Source organism: Petaurus breviceps, unplaced genomic scaffold (assembly GCF_028583685.1).
Source record: "Petaurus breviceps papuanus isolate PSGF00001 unplaced genomic scaffold, PetGlider_PUasm1.0 140, whole genome shotgun sequence".
Taxonomy (NCBI): Eukaryota; Metazoa; Chordata; class Mammalia; order Diprotodontia; family Petauridae; genus Petaurus; species Petaurus breviceps.
This window is the reverse complement of record NW_027185698.1, coordinates 26,748,660-26,766,407: the sequence shown is the minus strand read 5'-3', so window position 1 is coordinate 26,766,407 and position 17,748 is coordinate 26,748,660. Positions and strand designations below refer to the sequence as shown.

At 38.4% G+C, this 17,748-nt stretch overlaps 1 protein-coding gene and 1 non-coding gene across 3 annotated transcripts in view; both read left to right on the top strand.

The window, feature by feature from the left end:
• The window catches only part of CD38 (CD38 molecule), a 135,144-nt gene that overhangs the window by 46,866 nt on the left and 70,530 nt on the right, over positions 1-17,748 (top strand). Inside the window, exon 2 of one of the 2 annotated variants that reach the window (XM_069069468.1) lies at positions 2,010-2,126. In XM_069069468.1, coding sequence (XP_068925569.1) covers positions 2,010-2,126 — 117 coding nt within the window. Of the gene's footprint in view, positions 1-1,731; positions 2,127-17,748 lie in introns of those variants that run through there. The other variant, XM_069069458.1, reaches the window with a different exon arrangement.
• TRNAK-UUU (transfer RNA lysine (anticodon UUU)) lies at positions 12,287-12,359 on the top strand. The gene has a single exon. It is a non-coding gene; the product is annotated as a tRNA-Lys (tRNA).

The window sequence follows — 17,748 nt, the reverse complement described above, 5'->3', positions numbered from 1 at the left end:
TATAAAAGAAATAGTTCTTCTATGTCTCTCTGCTTCTTCTCAATCCCTTTCCTCTTCCTTCAAAGGACTTGGGCCAGGCCTGCAACAGTGTAAACAAGCATAAACAATGATCTTCTACATCATAAACAGACATTGAATCTCAACCTACTTCTTGCTTTAAATCAGCTAGCTAGTTTAAAAATCTTCCTCCACTACCTCATCACAGTGGGAGTAGCTGTGGATTCTCGAAAGTTCTGTCAATGGAATTTCAGTTCTGGTAGGTCCCACCAAGATGGGATGGCTTGCAGTCAGGTAGTCAGATGAAATATAACTGCTATGACAATTTATTCAAACTTTGTTGGAAAAGCTCACAACCAGAATGATGAGAGAGTAGGTGGTGAAATTCTGTGTCACATAGCAACTCTTAAAGACACTCTACTCACTCCCAGAGGGACTGCAATCTGCTTGGGTGAATGCACCCACAAGGATGAAATCATAGATCCTTCAAGTATTCAGATGACAGTCATGAAAGATCAATGATGAATGTATAAGAAACAAAGTACAGATCTCTGCTGGTTCTAGTTCATCAAACAGAGCAAAGGCTATGTTTTAAATTTGTTTTTGTACTTTCAATTTGCATCATTGGAGAGAACTTTCAAGTCAGTGTGATCCCACATGCATTTAAATATTTAATCAGATCCCATATTGCTTGAATCGTCCTAAGCAATTCCATATAACACTTACTAAGTACTTGCTATATACAAGGTACTGGGCACAGAAACAGAGAGTGACCAACAAATAATTGTTGAATTAAAATTTGAAGGTGCAGGGGCAGCTAGGTGGCACAGTGAATAGAGCACCAACTCTGGAGTCAGGAGGACCTGAGTTCAAATCTGGCCTCAGACACTTAACACTTATTAGCCATGTGACCTTGGGCAAGTCACTTAACTCCAATTGCCCTCAAAAAGCAAAAAAAAAAAAAAAAATTGAAGGTGCTGCTTCTTCCAGTAAGTGGAATATCTTTCATGGGCCTGGGTGTCAAAAATCAAACATCATTTGCAGGGCTGTTTTTTTTTTTTGCTTTTTGGAGGGGGGAAAGCAGGGCAATTGGGGTTAAGTGACTTGCCCAAGGTCACATGGCTAATAAGTGTTAAGTATCTGAGGTCAGATTTGAACTCAGGTCTTTCTGACTCCAGGGCCTATACTCTATTCACTGTGCCACCTAGCCACCCCTCGGGCTGTATTTTTTTTGAGAATATCTGATAACTAACTGGTAGTGATTAGGAATTCTATAGCAAAGGAGAAGTTACATGTGAAAAATGAAAATTTAGGAACAGAAACTGAAGAAGGAAGCGAGAAGCAAGGTAACTGGATAGGGAACTGGGCCAGCAGTTGGGCTTCCAGAGGTCTCATCCCAGTGCTATAATCCTTGGCTCTGCCCCTGCTGTGAAACGAGGAGGACAATCTTTGGCAAACACCCCAAGTTCCTCGGAGGTCAGATTTCAGGAGCCTAGTTCTTCTCTTGCTCCTGGAAGTATCATTTCTGGCACTTCTCTAGATGGTGAATCAGAGCTGGGATCAATGTGAACTTTCAGTCACTTTTGCCATTGGCTGTTGACCTTTCTTGAGGTTCCGTGGTGTTTTAAGAAAAAATAAAAAGGAGGAGGAGACTCATTCAGTTTGCTTATGATTGTGGGAAATCTTGACTCCTGTTTATTTTGACCAGGGCTGTTAGCCCGTAAGCCAGATCCTTTAAAGGAAGGAGGGGAGGGGCTGGAGAGAAGGGAAGAGGAACATAGGAGAGATAAGGCAGGGGTGCAGTTTGCACCAAATTGCTTACTCCCTCCTTCCCCCTCTTACTGCCAGAGTCTTGGGGTTCCCACTGCTTCACTTACCTTTCTTTTCCTCACCATGGTCAGGGGAAGCAGCTCACGCGGGAGTCAGAAATGTAGGTGCCTTCTTCTGGGACTCACAGTCATCCTAATCCTTGGGGCTGTTGTGGTCTTTGCTGCTATGATCTTTACCCGCAGGAGGGACTCACCAGCTGAGTTGCCACAGTGGAAAGGAAGAGGATCTACACCCAACTTGAAAGAAATCATGCTGGGGAGATGCTTCACTTATATCAGGATGGTAAACCCAGAGCTAGGGTAAGTGGGGGGGACCCTGCTTTTGGCCATTGGGAGAATCTCAGGCAAACAGCTCTGGCAAAGGAACAGTGCAAACTTCTTTAAACAATCAGCCTACTGTTCTGGATCAGCTGGAAAGGCAGAGGGGAGGCAGGCACCTCAAACACTTAAAATTCTGTACTGGACATTATAAATTCTTGTCAGTTGGCTTGACGATGGAGGGAAGGAGGGTGGAGGGAGGTGTGTGCCAGTATGATAAGGCATGCCTGCTTAGGGGCTGAGACTATTCTAGATTTTACGCATGGAAACCACCACTCTTCCAATTCTAACCACATGCTATCAACAGAAAACCTGAGCTCTAGCTCTGTCACTTACTGACTATGAACTTGGGTCTTCACTTCTGGGGGCTCAGTTTCCTCATCTGTAAAATGGGAGTGTTGGTTGAGATTCTTTTAAAGGTCTTTTTTAAGCTTCAGAGCTGTGATTCTGAGTTGAGTCACTGATTTGCCCTTCACATAGCATCAAGAAGCTTGAGGAGGTGTGGGGTGGGGGTGGAGTGACAGGAAGGAGAATAACTCATTCATTTTGGGTTGTTGTCTAACCTTACATTTGTGCTCACAGTGTACATGTGTGGGTTGAAAATGATGTACACACACTTAAGTTTGGTCAGTTTGTTCTTGAGTATGTTCCCATTATTTGTGTTGTTGTTCACTCCTTCAGTTGTGTCCAAATCTCCATGACCCCATGGACCATAATACGCCAATAGTTGTCCATGTGGGATTTCCTTGGAAAAGATGCTGGAGTAGTTTGCCATTTCCTTCTCTAGTGGATGAAAGTAAACAGAGGTGAAGTGTCTTGTTCAGGGTCACATAGCTAGTGTCTGAAGTCAGATTTGAATTCAGGTCTTTCTGACTCAAAGCTCAAATCTGCTGAGCCACCTAGCTACCTCCAAAAGAAACAACTCTTTGTGACTCCATTTGGGGTTTTCTTGTCAAAGATCAGGAATAGTTTGTCATTTTCTTCTCTAGCCCATTTTACAGATGAGGAAACTGAGGGAAATAGAAGTTAAGTGACTTGCCAAGGGTCAAAGAGTTAGTAAGTGTCCAAGGCCAGATTTGAATTCCCGTCTTCCTGACCCTAAGCCCAGTGCTCTATCCACTTGGCTGGCTGTATTTTACATTAATCAAAGTGCTTGGGGCAGTAGGGAAGTCACATGAGGTTAACTTGTATTGTCAAAATGCTTCCAGGGCTCCTGCAATCAAAAACCATATGTGGAGGCACTTATGCATCTCTGTCCATTAGGAAATGGAAGGAGGCTTAGAGCTATCACCTTCCATTCCAAACAAATATCCACAATTGTTATAGAAAGCAGGGTCTTCTTCACCTGGTTGCCAAGAGACAGGTGGCGTAATGGAGAGAACACTGGACTTGGAGACCTGAATTCAAATCTCACCTCTGTCATGCTCCTGTGGATCATCTTATGCAGGGCAAATCACTTAAACACTCGGTGACTCAGTTTCCCAATATATAACACTAGGGAATTGAATTCAGTGACTTCTAAGGTTGGTTCCAGCCCTAAGTTTCTGACTGTTCATCATGCTGTATCACAGTGTGCCAGAACCACCTCCTTTTCCAACTTACCATCATGTGTGGTCTTCCTCCATAAGAATGCAAGCTCCTATAGGGCAGGGATGACTTTGTTTGCTTGTGTCTGTTTCCCTAGAGCTGATGACAGTTCCTACCACAAAGTTAAGTGCTTAATAAATGTTTAGAAAAATCTATCCCATGATTTTAGTATTACATAACATTGGGAAAAATCTAATTATCTGCACAAGTGAGTTCCTGGCATCAGGGTCCTTGGGACATGCCCCATTATAAGTCTCCCTGGATCAGAACACCCACATATGGCCTTGGAGTCCCAGGTTTCCCCACCCCTATCTGCACACTGACCCAAGGGTGAATTGAACAGACATAAATATGAGGGCACAGGGGAGGTTACATCCATCTGGTCCAAAGAGGAGCCCTCTTCCTGTTCTGATGGTGGAACATTTCCTCATAAGACTTTTAAGGGTTGGGAAAAACCTTAGATAGCCTATAATTTAACTTTCTCATTTTATAGACAAGGAAACTGAGGCCCATGAGGTTAAATGACTTGATTGTCTAAAGTCACATGTTGGGTGACTGCCAAAGCTACGTCTCCTAATTCTAGACTCAGTGTTTGTGTGACCATAAGGTGCTGCATTTGGAAACAATATGGTGGATTCAGAGTAATAGAGTCTGGATTGGAATCTTGGCTCTACTACTTAATACCTGGGTGACTTGGTCAAATGACTTCAGATGCAAGGGTTAATGATTCCAGGGAACTGATGATGAATTATGCTACACACCTCCTAACAGAGAGTTGATGGAGTCAAGATGCAGAGGGACACACATAGTTTTTTAACATGAACAATGTAGAAATCTGTTTTGTGGAATGGCTAGGTGGCGCAGTGAATAGAACACCAGCCCTGGAGTCAGGAGGGGCTGAGTTCAAATCCAATCTCAGACACTTAACACTTACCAGCTGTGTGACCTTGGGCAAGTCACTCAACCTCAATTGCCCTGCCTTCCCCCCTCCAAAAAGAAAAAAAAAGAAATTTGTTTTGCTTGATTATGCACACCTTAAATAAGGATTTTGCTTTAACTTTTTTTCTTTTAAATTTGGAGGAGGGGTGAGAGAAAGAAAAAATAAATGTCTGTTGAAAATAAAATATGTAATTTAAAGAAATAAAATATACAAGGATTGGACTGGATGGCCTTTCAGCACCCAGCTTTAAATCTATGAACCTACCCAACTTTTTAAAGGCTGTTCCCCATGCCTGGAATGCTCTCCTTCCTCACCTCTGCCTCTTGGAACCCCTTGCATCCAGCAAAACTCAGATCCCATGCTCACCTTCCATAGGAGGCCTTCCCTAGTTTCTCTAGCTTCTAGCTCCTTCCTCTCTATCTACTTTATATGTATATTAACTATACCTATTTATGTAGATGTTCTCTCTCCTATTATAATGTAAGCTTCTTGAGGGCAGGGACTATTTTCATTCCCAGGGCTTAGTACATTGCCGGGCGTATAGCAAGTGCTCAATGAATACTTATTGATCGACCCTAATGCCTTGATGGAACTAGAAACTAGGAACTCCATCTAGGTAGCTCAGAATCCTTTTCAGCTGGGATAACCACTCCCCACTAGGTAAAGTCACAAAATCTTAGACCATCTAATTAAAAAGGTAAGCCTTCCATTGGAGTCTCTGATCTCAGTCTAGTGCCTGACTCCCTCTACTTTTTCAGTCCTTAACTGAGTTGTTGACTACCAGTCTGCTCCCCCATCCATACAAGTCTCTCTCAGGTGAGATGTAATCCAGGAAAGGTTGGTTTTACAAAAAGTAGTGATTGTTGTCAACTCTCTACTGAAGGATACTGAAGCAGCTATTTAAAGAAATGTTTAATGAGACCCTTTTGGGGAGCCAATTAGTTAATCAACAAGAATTTAATAGAGCAGAACCAGTTTATACAAGGACACAACACTGTAAAGAAAAACAACCTTGAAAGACATAAGAACTCTGATCAAAGCAATGACTGGCCATGTCTCTAGGGATGCTATCCTGAAGTGCACTGAACATCTCCTGAAAGAGAGGTGATTCACTCAAGGCACAGGAAAGGATATATGTTTCTATCCTTACCTAAGTCCTGTACCTGGCATAGGAATCCTTAAAATGTGAAGATCTATTAAAAAATGAGTTCATCTGCCTTTTAAAATTTTCAGACAGATACTTTAATAAAGAAGAAATCATTTCATCTTTTCTACTATCTTATACAATTTTTGTGCAAAAATCAAACTCGAGATCTTATTACCAAACATGCTTATAGTTTGAATTTCCATAATAGAAAAATTTTGGGAGCTAATCTTATACATCTGTATATAGTTCTTAGACAAATCAGTCTGATCTTGTTGCTTTCCTCAAAATTTGCTGTTGTTTTATTTAATTAGACATCTTTCACATTACATCTTTGTCTTATTACTTGGTCTAATCATTTCCTCTTTTGGAGAATGTTATCTCTCTATTTATTTGGCCACGAACATAACTTCTTGATAAATTTGCTATAAAAGAAAAAGAGGGGCAATGCTATATAGCTTAACAGAAGGAAAGAACTTCCTTAGCACTGTTTGATTCCAGGCATGAGTCATATCTGATAGACAATCATATAGTCACTAGGTGCTGAAAGCAAGGTTTAGGAATAATCATGTGAAGAATTTTCCTTTTCAGAAAGTAAAGGCACAATTGAGAAATTGAGTCAAAGAAGATCCCACCTGGGAAGTGTCCAAGGTTGTCTTCAAAACTTTTCCCAGGCAGACATCCACCATTAGCAGTTTTCAGACTGAAGCCCATGCCATTCCATTATAGGCTTTTGTGACAACTATCCCTGTAATCAAAGCTTAAAATGCTAGTAAATTGCAGTCCCCAAAAGTTTTAAATAGCAAATAAATATAGACTTGTATCCTTCAGCTAGGGCCATCTAAAATTGATTGAGCTATTAATTACAAAAGCAAGTTACAAATCTTTCTGTCTTCTTAAAATACTTCCTCACACTCTCTCAACATACTTAAACCATCTAAAACTGATACAAAGGTATCCAGAACCACTATCAAGAGACAGGAGGGGCTTGTATAAACCCCCAATTGTCACCAAATCTTATCTGCCTTCCATATATCTAATAAAATCTTTGTTTGTCTTTCATAATCTATTAAATCCATCATCCAGTTTATTCAGCTTTCCTTCACATTTTAAAACATAAAACAAGTTAGCTCATAAGTTATTATTATTTTACTAACATAACTGTCCTGGAATCCTAGTTTAAACAAATCAAAGAGGTTAGTGGCTAACCCCACAGACTGACAAGAGTTATGTTCTTATTTATTCTTCCCTAATTATACTCAGTCTGGAAGAGTTAGATACTTCAAGAATCTAAATCTTTTACTTATATGTTCAAATATAAATGTTAACTTTTACATAGGCCATGGAATAACCACAAATTCAGATTAAAATAGCAAGATCTCTTCTGCTTTACAACTTATTGCATTAATTTAACAATCAGAAATTATTAAAACATCTTTTCTTAAAGTATTTCTTTTCTTTAAAAACAGTTTGAATTTATCCTAATGTTAAGAGGAATAATCACTAAACCTTTATGAAGAAAATTAGTTGGAAAGTTTAAATGATATCTTTCTTCCTCCTTTAAGCAAAAATAAACCTTTAAAATTGGAATTCATTAAACTAATTTAGTGTCCTTGAGTAACATAAATTCCTAAGGTACTATACAGAATTCCTAGATCACAAAATTCCTTAGTCAAAAGAGTGTAGCAAGAGAATCTCACATTGGGAACAGTTAAGAGACTGATCACAGTCAGTGCTTTTAAAAGCTACTGCTTTTAGAATATCTTTAAACAATGGGAACATCTTAAGGTGAGTTTTAAGCAGTTTGCTCTTAGATACTGATTTAATGCAGACAACTATACCCAAATTCAGACTCAAAACAAAATTAATTATGGTCCCAAGTGCCTTTTACCTTAAATAGCAATTTTCACCAATCACAGCTTAGAACCAGTTACAGTTATTTTTATTCTCATGGAGCGGCAATAAGCAATAAAGATTTGCCAGGTCTCTCATATGAAAGCGATTCCAATTAGCATCTTTCCTTCCCAAATGTAAACTTGTCCTGGTGTAAAAGCCAATTGTTAGAAATCCCTTCTACTTATTTCATGTAGACTAGCAACTTCTGAGCAAGCCAGGTTCATTGTTTAGGAACTACACATCAAAAACAAGTTCCTTTCCTGGGGCTGATGACCTTGCTCATATAAATGTTTTCTAGGGCACCTAACCCCACCTTTCCATACACATGAGCAATTTTAGGTTTTAGAAAAACTTACAAAAGGATGCATTGGGCCTTTTCTTCACATAATTACCAATAATTACTTTTCACAAACATTCTTTTGTAAATGCTTGATTTATGCAATAACTCCAGATAACTTGGTTAACAATCTCACATATTTCATAAATGATATCAAAACAATCTTTTTTGTTTGTTTGTTTGTTTTAAGCAATAGGGGTTAAGTAACTTGCCCAAGGTTACAAGGCCGGTTTTTTTGTGTGGGTGTTAAGTATCTGAAGCCGGAATCAATCCTGGGTCCTCCCAACTCTGGGGCCATCACTCTTACTCACTGTGCCCCCTACCCGCCCCAAGAATATAGATTGTATATAAGCCAAGTAATAATTTTTAAAGTGCTAAAGATAATTTTTTTTGCTTTTTTTTGAGGGCAATTGGGTTTAAGTGACTTGCCCAAGGTCACACAGCTATTTTGTGTGTGTGTGTGTTAAGTGTCTGAGGCTGGATTTGAACTCAGGTCCTCCTGAGTCCAAGGCCAGTGCTCTATTCACTGCACCACCTAACCACCCCTGCAAAACAATCTTAATTGAAATTTCCTTTCAAATAAAGACAAACTTGGAAGCTTATGATTTCCCAAATTACAATACCTTAAAATATTACAACACATGGTCAGACTGCCCCATTCATCATTTTTTTCAGTTCCTCTGACAGTATAATTCTCAATTTAACAGCTTTTATACTTTAAGAGAAACTGTTTCTGTTGCAACATAGATAATGCAATGATGTCATAAACAATTATCATATTCTTAAATTTTAACTTTGAAATAAAAACCAATTAGTTACCAATCTGGTGACCTTAATTTTGTCAGATGTGTTTTCAAATTGTTCTACACAGAAACTTTCCTGGTGCCAGCCAATCAACTTATCACTAGAAATCAATTACAGTCTGGAAACCTTCAAATTTACATAAATACATCCTTAGATGAAGCAAGTTTGAAAACCACATCCCTATATATACATTTCTTTCAAGGTTTTTCACTTGCTCAATAAGGATTCTACAAAATGCATTTCCAATTCACCTTGCACAGAGAATCATTTATCTCATCATGAATAATGTGGAAACTATAACTTTAAATCACTATATATTTCCATAATAGCCAAAATTTTAAATGAACAATCAGCTATCATAGTAAATATCAGCAGTATTATTACTACCTATTTGTAACCCAAATATAACAGCTTTAAATTATCAAATTTTATAACATAAAAAACCCAATTCACATGCAACACAATTGTTGGTTGTTTGAAAAAAAAATTGTTGTAACACCATTGCTACTTCAAAATGAATTTTTTTACTCAAATTTCAGCTAAGTGGATAGTATGATTTTAGAAATATGGCAACAACATAACAATGAATTTCAAATGACATCAAATAACTTATAAAATAATTGATCTTATCATTCCTGGCATTCAAAAACCACTTCCAAGTTAGAGAGATAATAATGTTGTATCCAACACATGCCAGTTATTATATTAAACATTTTACAATCATTATACCATTTTAATGCCATAACAACCAATATTATTTTTTCCTTTACAAATTCAGAAAATGGGTCAAACAAAAACACATTTTTGCAACCAGAACAGAGAAGTGTAGGGTTTACCTGGAGCAGAGGCTGGCTTCCCAGTGATTTTTCTTGGAGGCAGGGCTTGGGGAATGTTCCCCATAGGCCTGATCCATTCTACCTCTCCCTTTCCAACAACTGCAAAATGTCTGGAGCCTGGGGCTACTGGGCCAGGGTGGGAAGAATATCCAGAACCTGGGTGACATTTCCAAGCTTTGCCTAGAATGGTGGGCTACAAGGTGCCCTGAGACAGAGGCAGTTAGGGCTATTGCCAACCTACAAATATTATCCCTACAATTCTCCTGCATTCTCTTCTCTTATCTGATCTGGGATGAAAAGGGTTAACAAAACTTGTGGCTGTTATAAAGGAAATCCCCAGGGGTGGCCAGGTGGCTCAGCAAGTAAGAGCTCCAGTGTCAGGATGACCTGGGGATCAAATCTGGGCTCAGATACTTAGCACCACACCCAGAAATAACTGGCCATGTAACCTTGAGCAAGTTACTTAACCCCAATTGCTTAAAAAAAAAATATGGTGTTGGGGCAGCCAGGTAGCACAGTGAGTAAGAGCACTGGCTCCAGTGTTAGGATGACCTGGGGATCAAATACAGGCTCAGATACTCAGCACCACACCCAGACATAACTGGCTGTATAACCTTGAGCAAGTTACTTAACCCCAATTGCTTAAAAAAAAAAAAAGAAATCCCCATGCTGAGATACTCTCTTACCTCTGGGGAGGGATTGGGGAATGCTGAGTGATCTTGTTTGGGGGTAGGTGTTTTAGTGCTACAGTTTCTCTAGCAATCCCAATATAATCAATTTCTAACTTCTTAATGATTAATTCTCATAATCTGCTAAGATGTTTTTAGCTATATCTAACTTTTCATTGTAATTCCAGGTTGGCCAGACCAGAAACTACAAGGAAAAGCAGCCTTTAGAAAACTACTGCCTGTAGTTTAGATCTTACAAGATAACAAACTCATTCACAGCACACACGCTACAGATACAGAGACACACATTGACAGACAAACTGACAGCACAAATACAGATACAAAGCCTACATTTAAACACCAAAAGAGGGTGAATTAGAGGCTTGTTGTCTATTGTCTAATTTGAGATTATTCAAGGATTCAAGATCTGGGAGGGTAGGGTTAGATCCTGCTACCTTTTGCTTGGAGCACCTCTATGGTCATTGAGGGTAGGAGAGCCTTGGTACCCCCAATGTTTCTGACTTTCCATTATCTTGAGACGGGTGCTACATTCAGATTTCCAATGCCCTGGTTTCTTGCAATAGCTACAAATCCCAGGTTTGAGGTCCCTTACTATGCCATGGATAGGGTGTGGGTTTGGAATGGGATCTGTTTGAAGCTCCCCTTTTGCTTCAAGGTCCTCCTCAGCCTCTGTTGCTAGCATTTCAGCAAACTGGGAGGTAAGCTCAGCTATTGTCTATAGGACATTTTTAGGGGAAAGTGGGGGATTAGCAGGTACTGGGGAAGAAGGGGCTGATGCTGAAGCAACTTTTCGAGCTGTAAAGGAAGAGGCTGCTGACTTTTGCTCTTGCTCACCCATTTCAATGAGTTGACTGAGCCCCAGTGCTGGCAAATACTTAACTACCACTAACTCTGGCACTTACTTGTGCTAATTTTCCTGAGATTAATCAGTATTCCTGAGGGATTTATACAGAGCATTTTACTGCAGATTTGATCCCTGCCCCCTGAGCTAGCTTTAAAGGGAATTTCGGACTTCAACCAAACTAGTGGGAGTCCTTTGGAAGCTGAGAATGGAAAACTTACCTAACTCCATCAAAGTTAAGACTTCAGGAAAAATGAATCCTGAGGTGTCTGAATCATTAACTTTGATGAAGTGAGGTTCTGTTCAGTCTATTCCATTCAACAGTTCCAATCTGAGGAACAGCACCATAACTGTCGACCTATTTAAAAGTTTGGTTAAAAGAGACAAACAGATAGTGATATATAGTTACAGCATTTTTATTCCCCCCAAAGCTAGCAGACTTGTATGAGGAGTCAAGAGCTGAGTCCTGACTGATGAACAGATGAATCAGAAGACATGTACATTCTAGAGCCATCCCAATTCGGGATGACCATGTCACACAAATTTATGATCTCCATTTGTTACCATTCATATGTGAAAAAGAAGTTCCTTGGTTGTAAATGCAAATTAACAAGAAACAGAGCAGGGTCTATTTACATTTTATGGTCTCAGGTTGTCTGTCTGTTTTCCTTCCAAGATAAGGGGAATTTCACTTCCAGCTTATCTGGTCACTGAAGACAACTAAACAAGAAAAAGCATTATTTTTAAGGCAAGGGAAAGCAGTTTGTTTGATTAATTCAAACTTTGACCAAAAATAATATTAAGCAATTATCAATGCACATAAATAAATATGTGCAAAATTAATTTTTTTCAATACTTTATGGAAAGTTTTACTTTACATTTTTACATTTACATTTCATATTTTTTACATTTTACTTTACATTTACTTCACTACAATATCTGTACATGTAGGGAGGGCATTAGCAAAGGCCTCACATAGAAAGTGGTTTTTGAGCTGGGCCTTGAAGGCAGTAAGGGACTCTATCATGAGACAGAGGAGGAGATGCATTGAAAGAATTCAGGAAAAGAGCCCGGGTAGTTCAGTCGGTAGAGCATCAGACTTTTAATCTGAGGGTACAGCGTTCAAGTTCCTGTTTGGGCATCTTCCTGAACTTTGGGGAAGTTAGGTAGCACAGCAAGTAAGAGCACCAGCTCCAGTGTCGGGATGACCTGGGGATCGAATCTGGTCTCAGACACTTAGCACCCACCCAGAAATAACTGGCCGTGTAACCTTGAGCAAGTTACTTAACCCCGATTGCTTAAAAAAAAATAGAAAGAATTCAGGAAAACTTGTGTGTGACCAGCAAACACATTCTGTCAAAGCAGAAAGTGCTCACTGAAATTGGGAGTTCCCTCTTGATCATTTTGAAGGGGGCCAAGGAAGAGAGGGGAAGCCTCCAGCTGGATACTCATCTTATTTTGGGATCCTCCACTAAGACCATTGGAACCATTCTTGGAACACTGAGGAGTTGGGGAGGGGGATAACTAACTGCCCACTCTGGTAGGATCAGCTCCTTCAGTGAGTATATGATGTATGCCTACCTACTTCTTCCCAGCTCCACAGTTAAAGAAAACCAGTCTTGTGGCAATAATATGCCATTTCCTCTCTGGTCCTTTGTAGCACATCCTTCCAACTTTATCTGAAAATATAATGCTGGAATGGTGGGAAAGCTCTCTCTCCTTCTTTCCTTCCTCCCACCCTCTCTCTTTAATGTGCTGTTGTTATTATTATTATTTTTTTTATTATTTTGCTTTTTGGAGGGGGGAAGACAAGGTAATTGGGGTTAAGTAACTTGTCCAAGGTGACACAGCTAGTAAGTGTTAAGTGTCTGAAGCCGGATTTGAACTCAGGTCCTCCTGACTCCAGGGCCAGTCAGTCCTCTATTCACTGCGCCACCTAGCTGCCCCCTTTAATGTATTTTTATTTATTTTGTTAAATATTTCATAATTACATATAAGATTTCCTAATATTAATTTTTAAAATTTTGAGTTCCAAATCCTCTCCCTCCCCTCCTGCTCCTCCCCCAGCCCTTTAGAAAACAAGCAATGTGATATTTATTATATAGGTGAAGTTTTGCAAAACATTTCCATATTAAGCTACCTTCTCTTAACCTCAGCTAACATCTACCCAAGGCTTTGGCTGCCAACCTCCTCTCCTCCTCTTTAGCCAACAGACAAGCAGCTTCAGGCTTCAATAATTCATTCAAGTTGTCAATTATGTCCCTGAGTCAATAAGGCACAACTCTGCCTTTTTTCTCTTGACCTTTCTCCTACTCCCCTCCAGTAATTTCTAGGCTGGTTCTACAGCATATCTTGAACACACTTACCTCCAACCCCCTCAATTAAGAAATGAGGCAATCATCAATTCTTAGTAAAAGTAGAAGTGGGTAGGGGATAGAAATAGTGAAGGGGCTTAATCTGATAAAGAGACTCAAGATTCCAATGTGACTATAATTTTACTAACTATACTTTAAGCCAAGTCACTGAAACTCCTAGTGATTTTATGTGGCAGGGAGATGGTGATCTTGAGAATCAATTAGACCATAATGGAATGGGTTATGGGTTGGTGAAGGTGACATTTTTGAAGGAGTACTGAGTGTTCAGCTGGCAGACAGGTGAAGCTATTGTGAGTGACAGCTGGTACGTTATGTCCTTTGTTGTCTCCAAATTTATGCATCAGGCCAACATCTGCTATGGCTCAGGAATCAGCTGCTTTAAAGTCCTTCTCTGTAGAGAGGGTAGCTGCCTTCTTCCTTCTTTTGCCTGGCTTTTTCCACTATAGTTTTCCCCCTCCTGCTTCCTACTGAATAACCTATATGTCAAAGGTCTGATATCACAGAAACCTGGGATGAGCACCCAAGGTCACAGCTCTCTCCCATGAGGTCATTGCTCCCTTGCCTGGAGACTAGTTCCCTCAAGATGACCAGTTCTCTGGATTAAAAAAGATTTGAGGATTTCATTGGGGATTGATGATAACACCTATTTTTTATCACAAGCTTTGCCAACTCAGGAGAATATTGTTGGTAGTTCAGAAGAGATGTTGACACTCTTTGGGGTGGGGATTGTTTTATTGGTGTTTTATAGAAAGACAATGCTGTCGCATTCCAATGATTCCCTTCCCATCCCCATCCTCTCAATCAAACCCTCCTTTGTAGCAAAGAAGCACCATTAAGCAAAACAAATCAACACATTTGTCCACATCTGAAAAGATATCCTATATTCCACACTTATAACCCACCACTTCTCTGGCAAGAATTGAGAGGCATACTTCCGTATCAGTCTACTAAGGTCATGATTGGTCTTTATGTTGATCAGAACCCTGAAGTCTTTTTAGTACTGCTTTCCTTTTCATGATTACAGTCATCATGTAAATTGTCTTCTCAGTTTTGCTTTATTTCACATAGCGTCAGGTCAAACAAATTTCAAGTTTCTCTGAATTCTTTCTATTGATCATTTTTTATGGTGCAATAATATTCCATTACATTCATACTTCAGAATTTGTTGTCATTCCCCAGTGGATGAGGACCTACTTTTCTTCTAGTTCTTTGTTACTACAAAAAAACACTGCTATAAATATGTGGGACCTTTCACTCTTGTCTTTAATGTCCTTGATGTATATGACTGGCCATGGTATTGCTGGGTCAAAGGGTACATATTTTCCTAGTATTACTACTAGATTCTCCACTAGTATATTTCCAAATTGTTTTCCAGAATGGCTGGAGTAGTTTGTAGCTCCACAAACAATGCATTAGTTTGACTATCTTCTCCCAGATTGTCTGTTACTTATCATTTTTACTTTTTAGTATTTTTATCAACCTGATAGCAATAAGGCGAAAGCTCAGAGTCTTGTATTGCTTTCATTATTAGTGATTTGGAGAATATAGTTTTTTGATAGTTTGCATTTGTTTTGAATGCTGTCTTTTCAGATCCTTTTACTACTTAACTATTGAGCAATAGACCTTCTTCTTACACATTTGTATAAATTTTGCATATCAGACTATTATTAGAGATCTTGACTGCCCTTTCCCCATTATTTATCTTACTCTATGTGCATTATTTTGTCAATGTGAGAGTTTTTAAAATTTTGGGTAATAAAAGTTATCTATCTTACTTTTTATGATCACTCCTATCCTTTATACAATTAAGAATTCTTATAACTAGCTCAAGGTACCTCCTTCAATTCTGTTCTAAAATTTTTTTTGATGTGATTTCATATTTAGATTGACTAGACATTTGGAGATAACCATAATATATAGTATAAGATATTGGTCTAAACCTAAATTTTTCCAAATATGCTTTTCAATTTTATGTTGAAAAGGGAATCCTTATCTCAGTTGTAGATATTGAGTTTATTGAATACTGAGCTACTATGTTCATTTGCTTCTGAGTCTTACATTGTCTGTTCCAATGGTCATGATATTGACATTCTGTAAATCTTTGTTACCAATGATTTTTGGGATGTTCCATGACTGGAAATGGTAGCAAAAAATTTTAATTTCTGGATTCAGTCTCTTTCCATAAAATACCTTGGACTAATAGAATCTGCCAAAAGCTACATATATATATATTTTTTTCTATATTAATAAAATTATTACATTATAACTATATGCTTATCTATGTATAATCTGATATATTCTCAGGGACCTTGGATTCTCCTAGGATTTTTTCCATTGGCATCTTAAGTAAAAGTTCTCAAAATTCTCTTTATTCTTAATTCCTCCTTTATAATACAAACTTGAGTTATATATGGAAAATAATTATTTTTAGAGGGCATCTAGGTGTACAGTGGAGAGAGTGCCAGGCCTGGAGTCAGGAAGAGCTGAGTTTGAATCCCAAAAGGGGTCATGAAGGGTCAGACATGATTGAAAAATGACTAAATGGCAAAAAAAAATTATTTTTAGAATGAAGGCAGAAATGTCCTGGTCAGACCACATCTAGAGTATTATGTTAAGTTTGGGATGATATGTTTTAAGAAAACACCAATGAGATTGAATATAGCCAAAGAAATGTGTTCAAGTTAATGAGAGAAGTAGGGACTATGTCATAGGAAGGAATTGGGAATGTTTAGATTGTACAGGAAAGTATTTAATGTTTTATTAATGTAATTTTTAATTCCATAGATGCTCAACAGCAAACAGTTTTCATTGCATATTCTTTTATCAGATAAAAAAAATAAAAAGTAAGCAAGACCATTAGCTATAGAGACTGTGACTGACAGAGCCTATGTCATTTCATGCTAGCTCTACTTTGAGATAGGCAAGGTGTTGCAAAAAATGAGGTATCCATCTTTGAAGATCTGTCACGTAGAAGAGAAAATGGATTTGATGTATGTAGTTTTGGAAGACAGAGCTAAAGGGAAATGGTCTTTGATCACAAATCTAGAGCAGGAGGGGCCTTGGAGATTGTCTAGTCTATCTTATCTTGCAGATGGTACAGCTACCATCAAGAGATAACTTACTAAAGAATAGAAAAAACATATGATCTATATGTATATACATACATAAATACACACCTTCACCCGCCCAAGCCCCACCCCCATATATAAGTATATATACACATATATGTGTGTATATGTGTATATATATATGTGTGTGCATATATATATACATGTACATAATAACTTATTAAAAGACAAACAAGTAGCAACCAGCAATGTCAGGGTCCAAAACCAAGTACTCTGAATCAAGATTCAGCATTCTTTTTTTCTTTTTTAAGTTTATTTTTTAATAGTATCTTTTCCCCAATCACATGTAAAGACAATTTTTAACATTCATTTAAAAAAGATTTTGAGTTTCAAATTTTCTCTCTCCCTTCATCTCCTCCCCCTTCCATAAAAAGGTAAGAATTTTAAATAGGTCATATTTGTGCAATCATATAAAACACATTTCCTTATTAGTCATGTTGTGAAATGAGAAATAGACCAAAAGGGAAAAAAAATCACGAAAAAGATAAAGTGAAAATAGTATTCGGCATTCTTTCGGTTGTATCTTGCTGCCTCCCTGGGATCAAGGAAACAAAATTTGGTCCAACTCTTGCAAATGGTGTTTGTGGTAAGTAGAAGACCACATCATGGATCTGATAGGGGCCTTATGAATACATTGTGATGCCATTTGAGTGACAATGCACTTGGCAATATGTCAGCAAATGATGAACAATATCTTTGGAGACCTGCTTTCCACATCAATTTTGATAAAAGTTGGTCTCAACATCAGACCCAGCATGTCACCCACAACTGAATAACCTTACCTCACTTCTATCAGTATAAATTATTTGCCAAGTTCAAGTGTATGTTTAACCTGATAGAAGTTTCTTTGGGATCACAATCTCTTTATATAATGTATCCAAATGGGTCTCCATCAGGATCATATTATCCTTTGCTGACAAGTCCCTTCAACACTTGAGAGCTTATAACACATACTTGAAGCCACAGGACAGTGCCAGCAGCAGTTCATGCCTTTTAAGTTTTTTTCTTTAAACTAAATGCTTTTTTT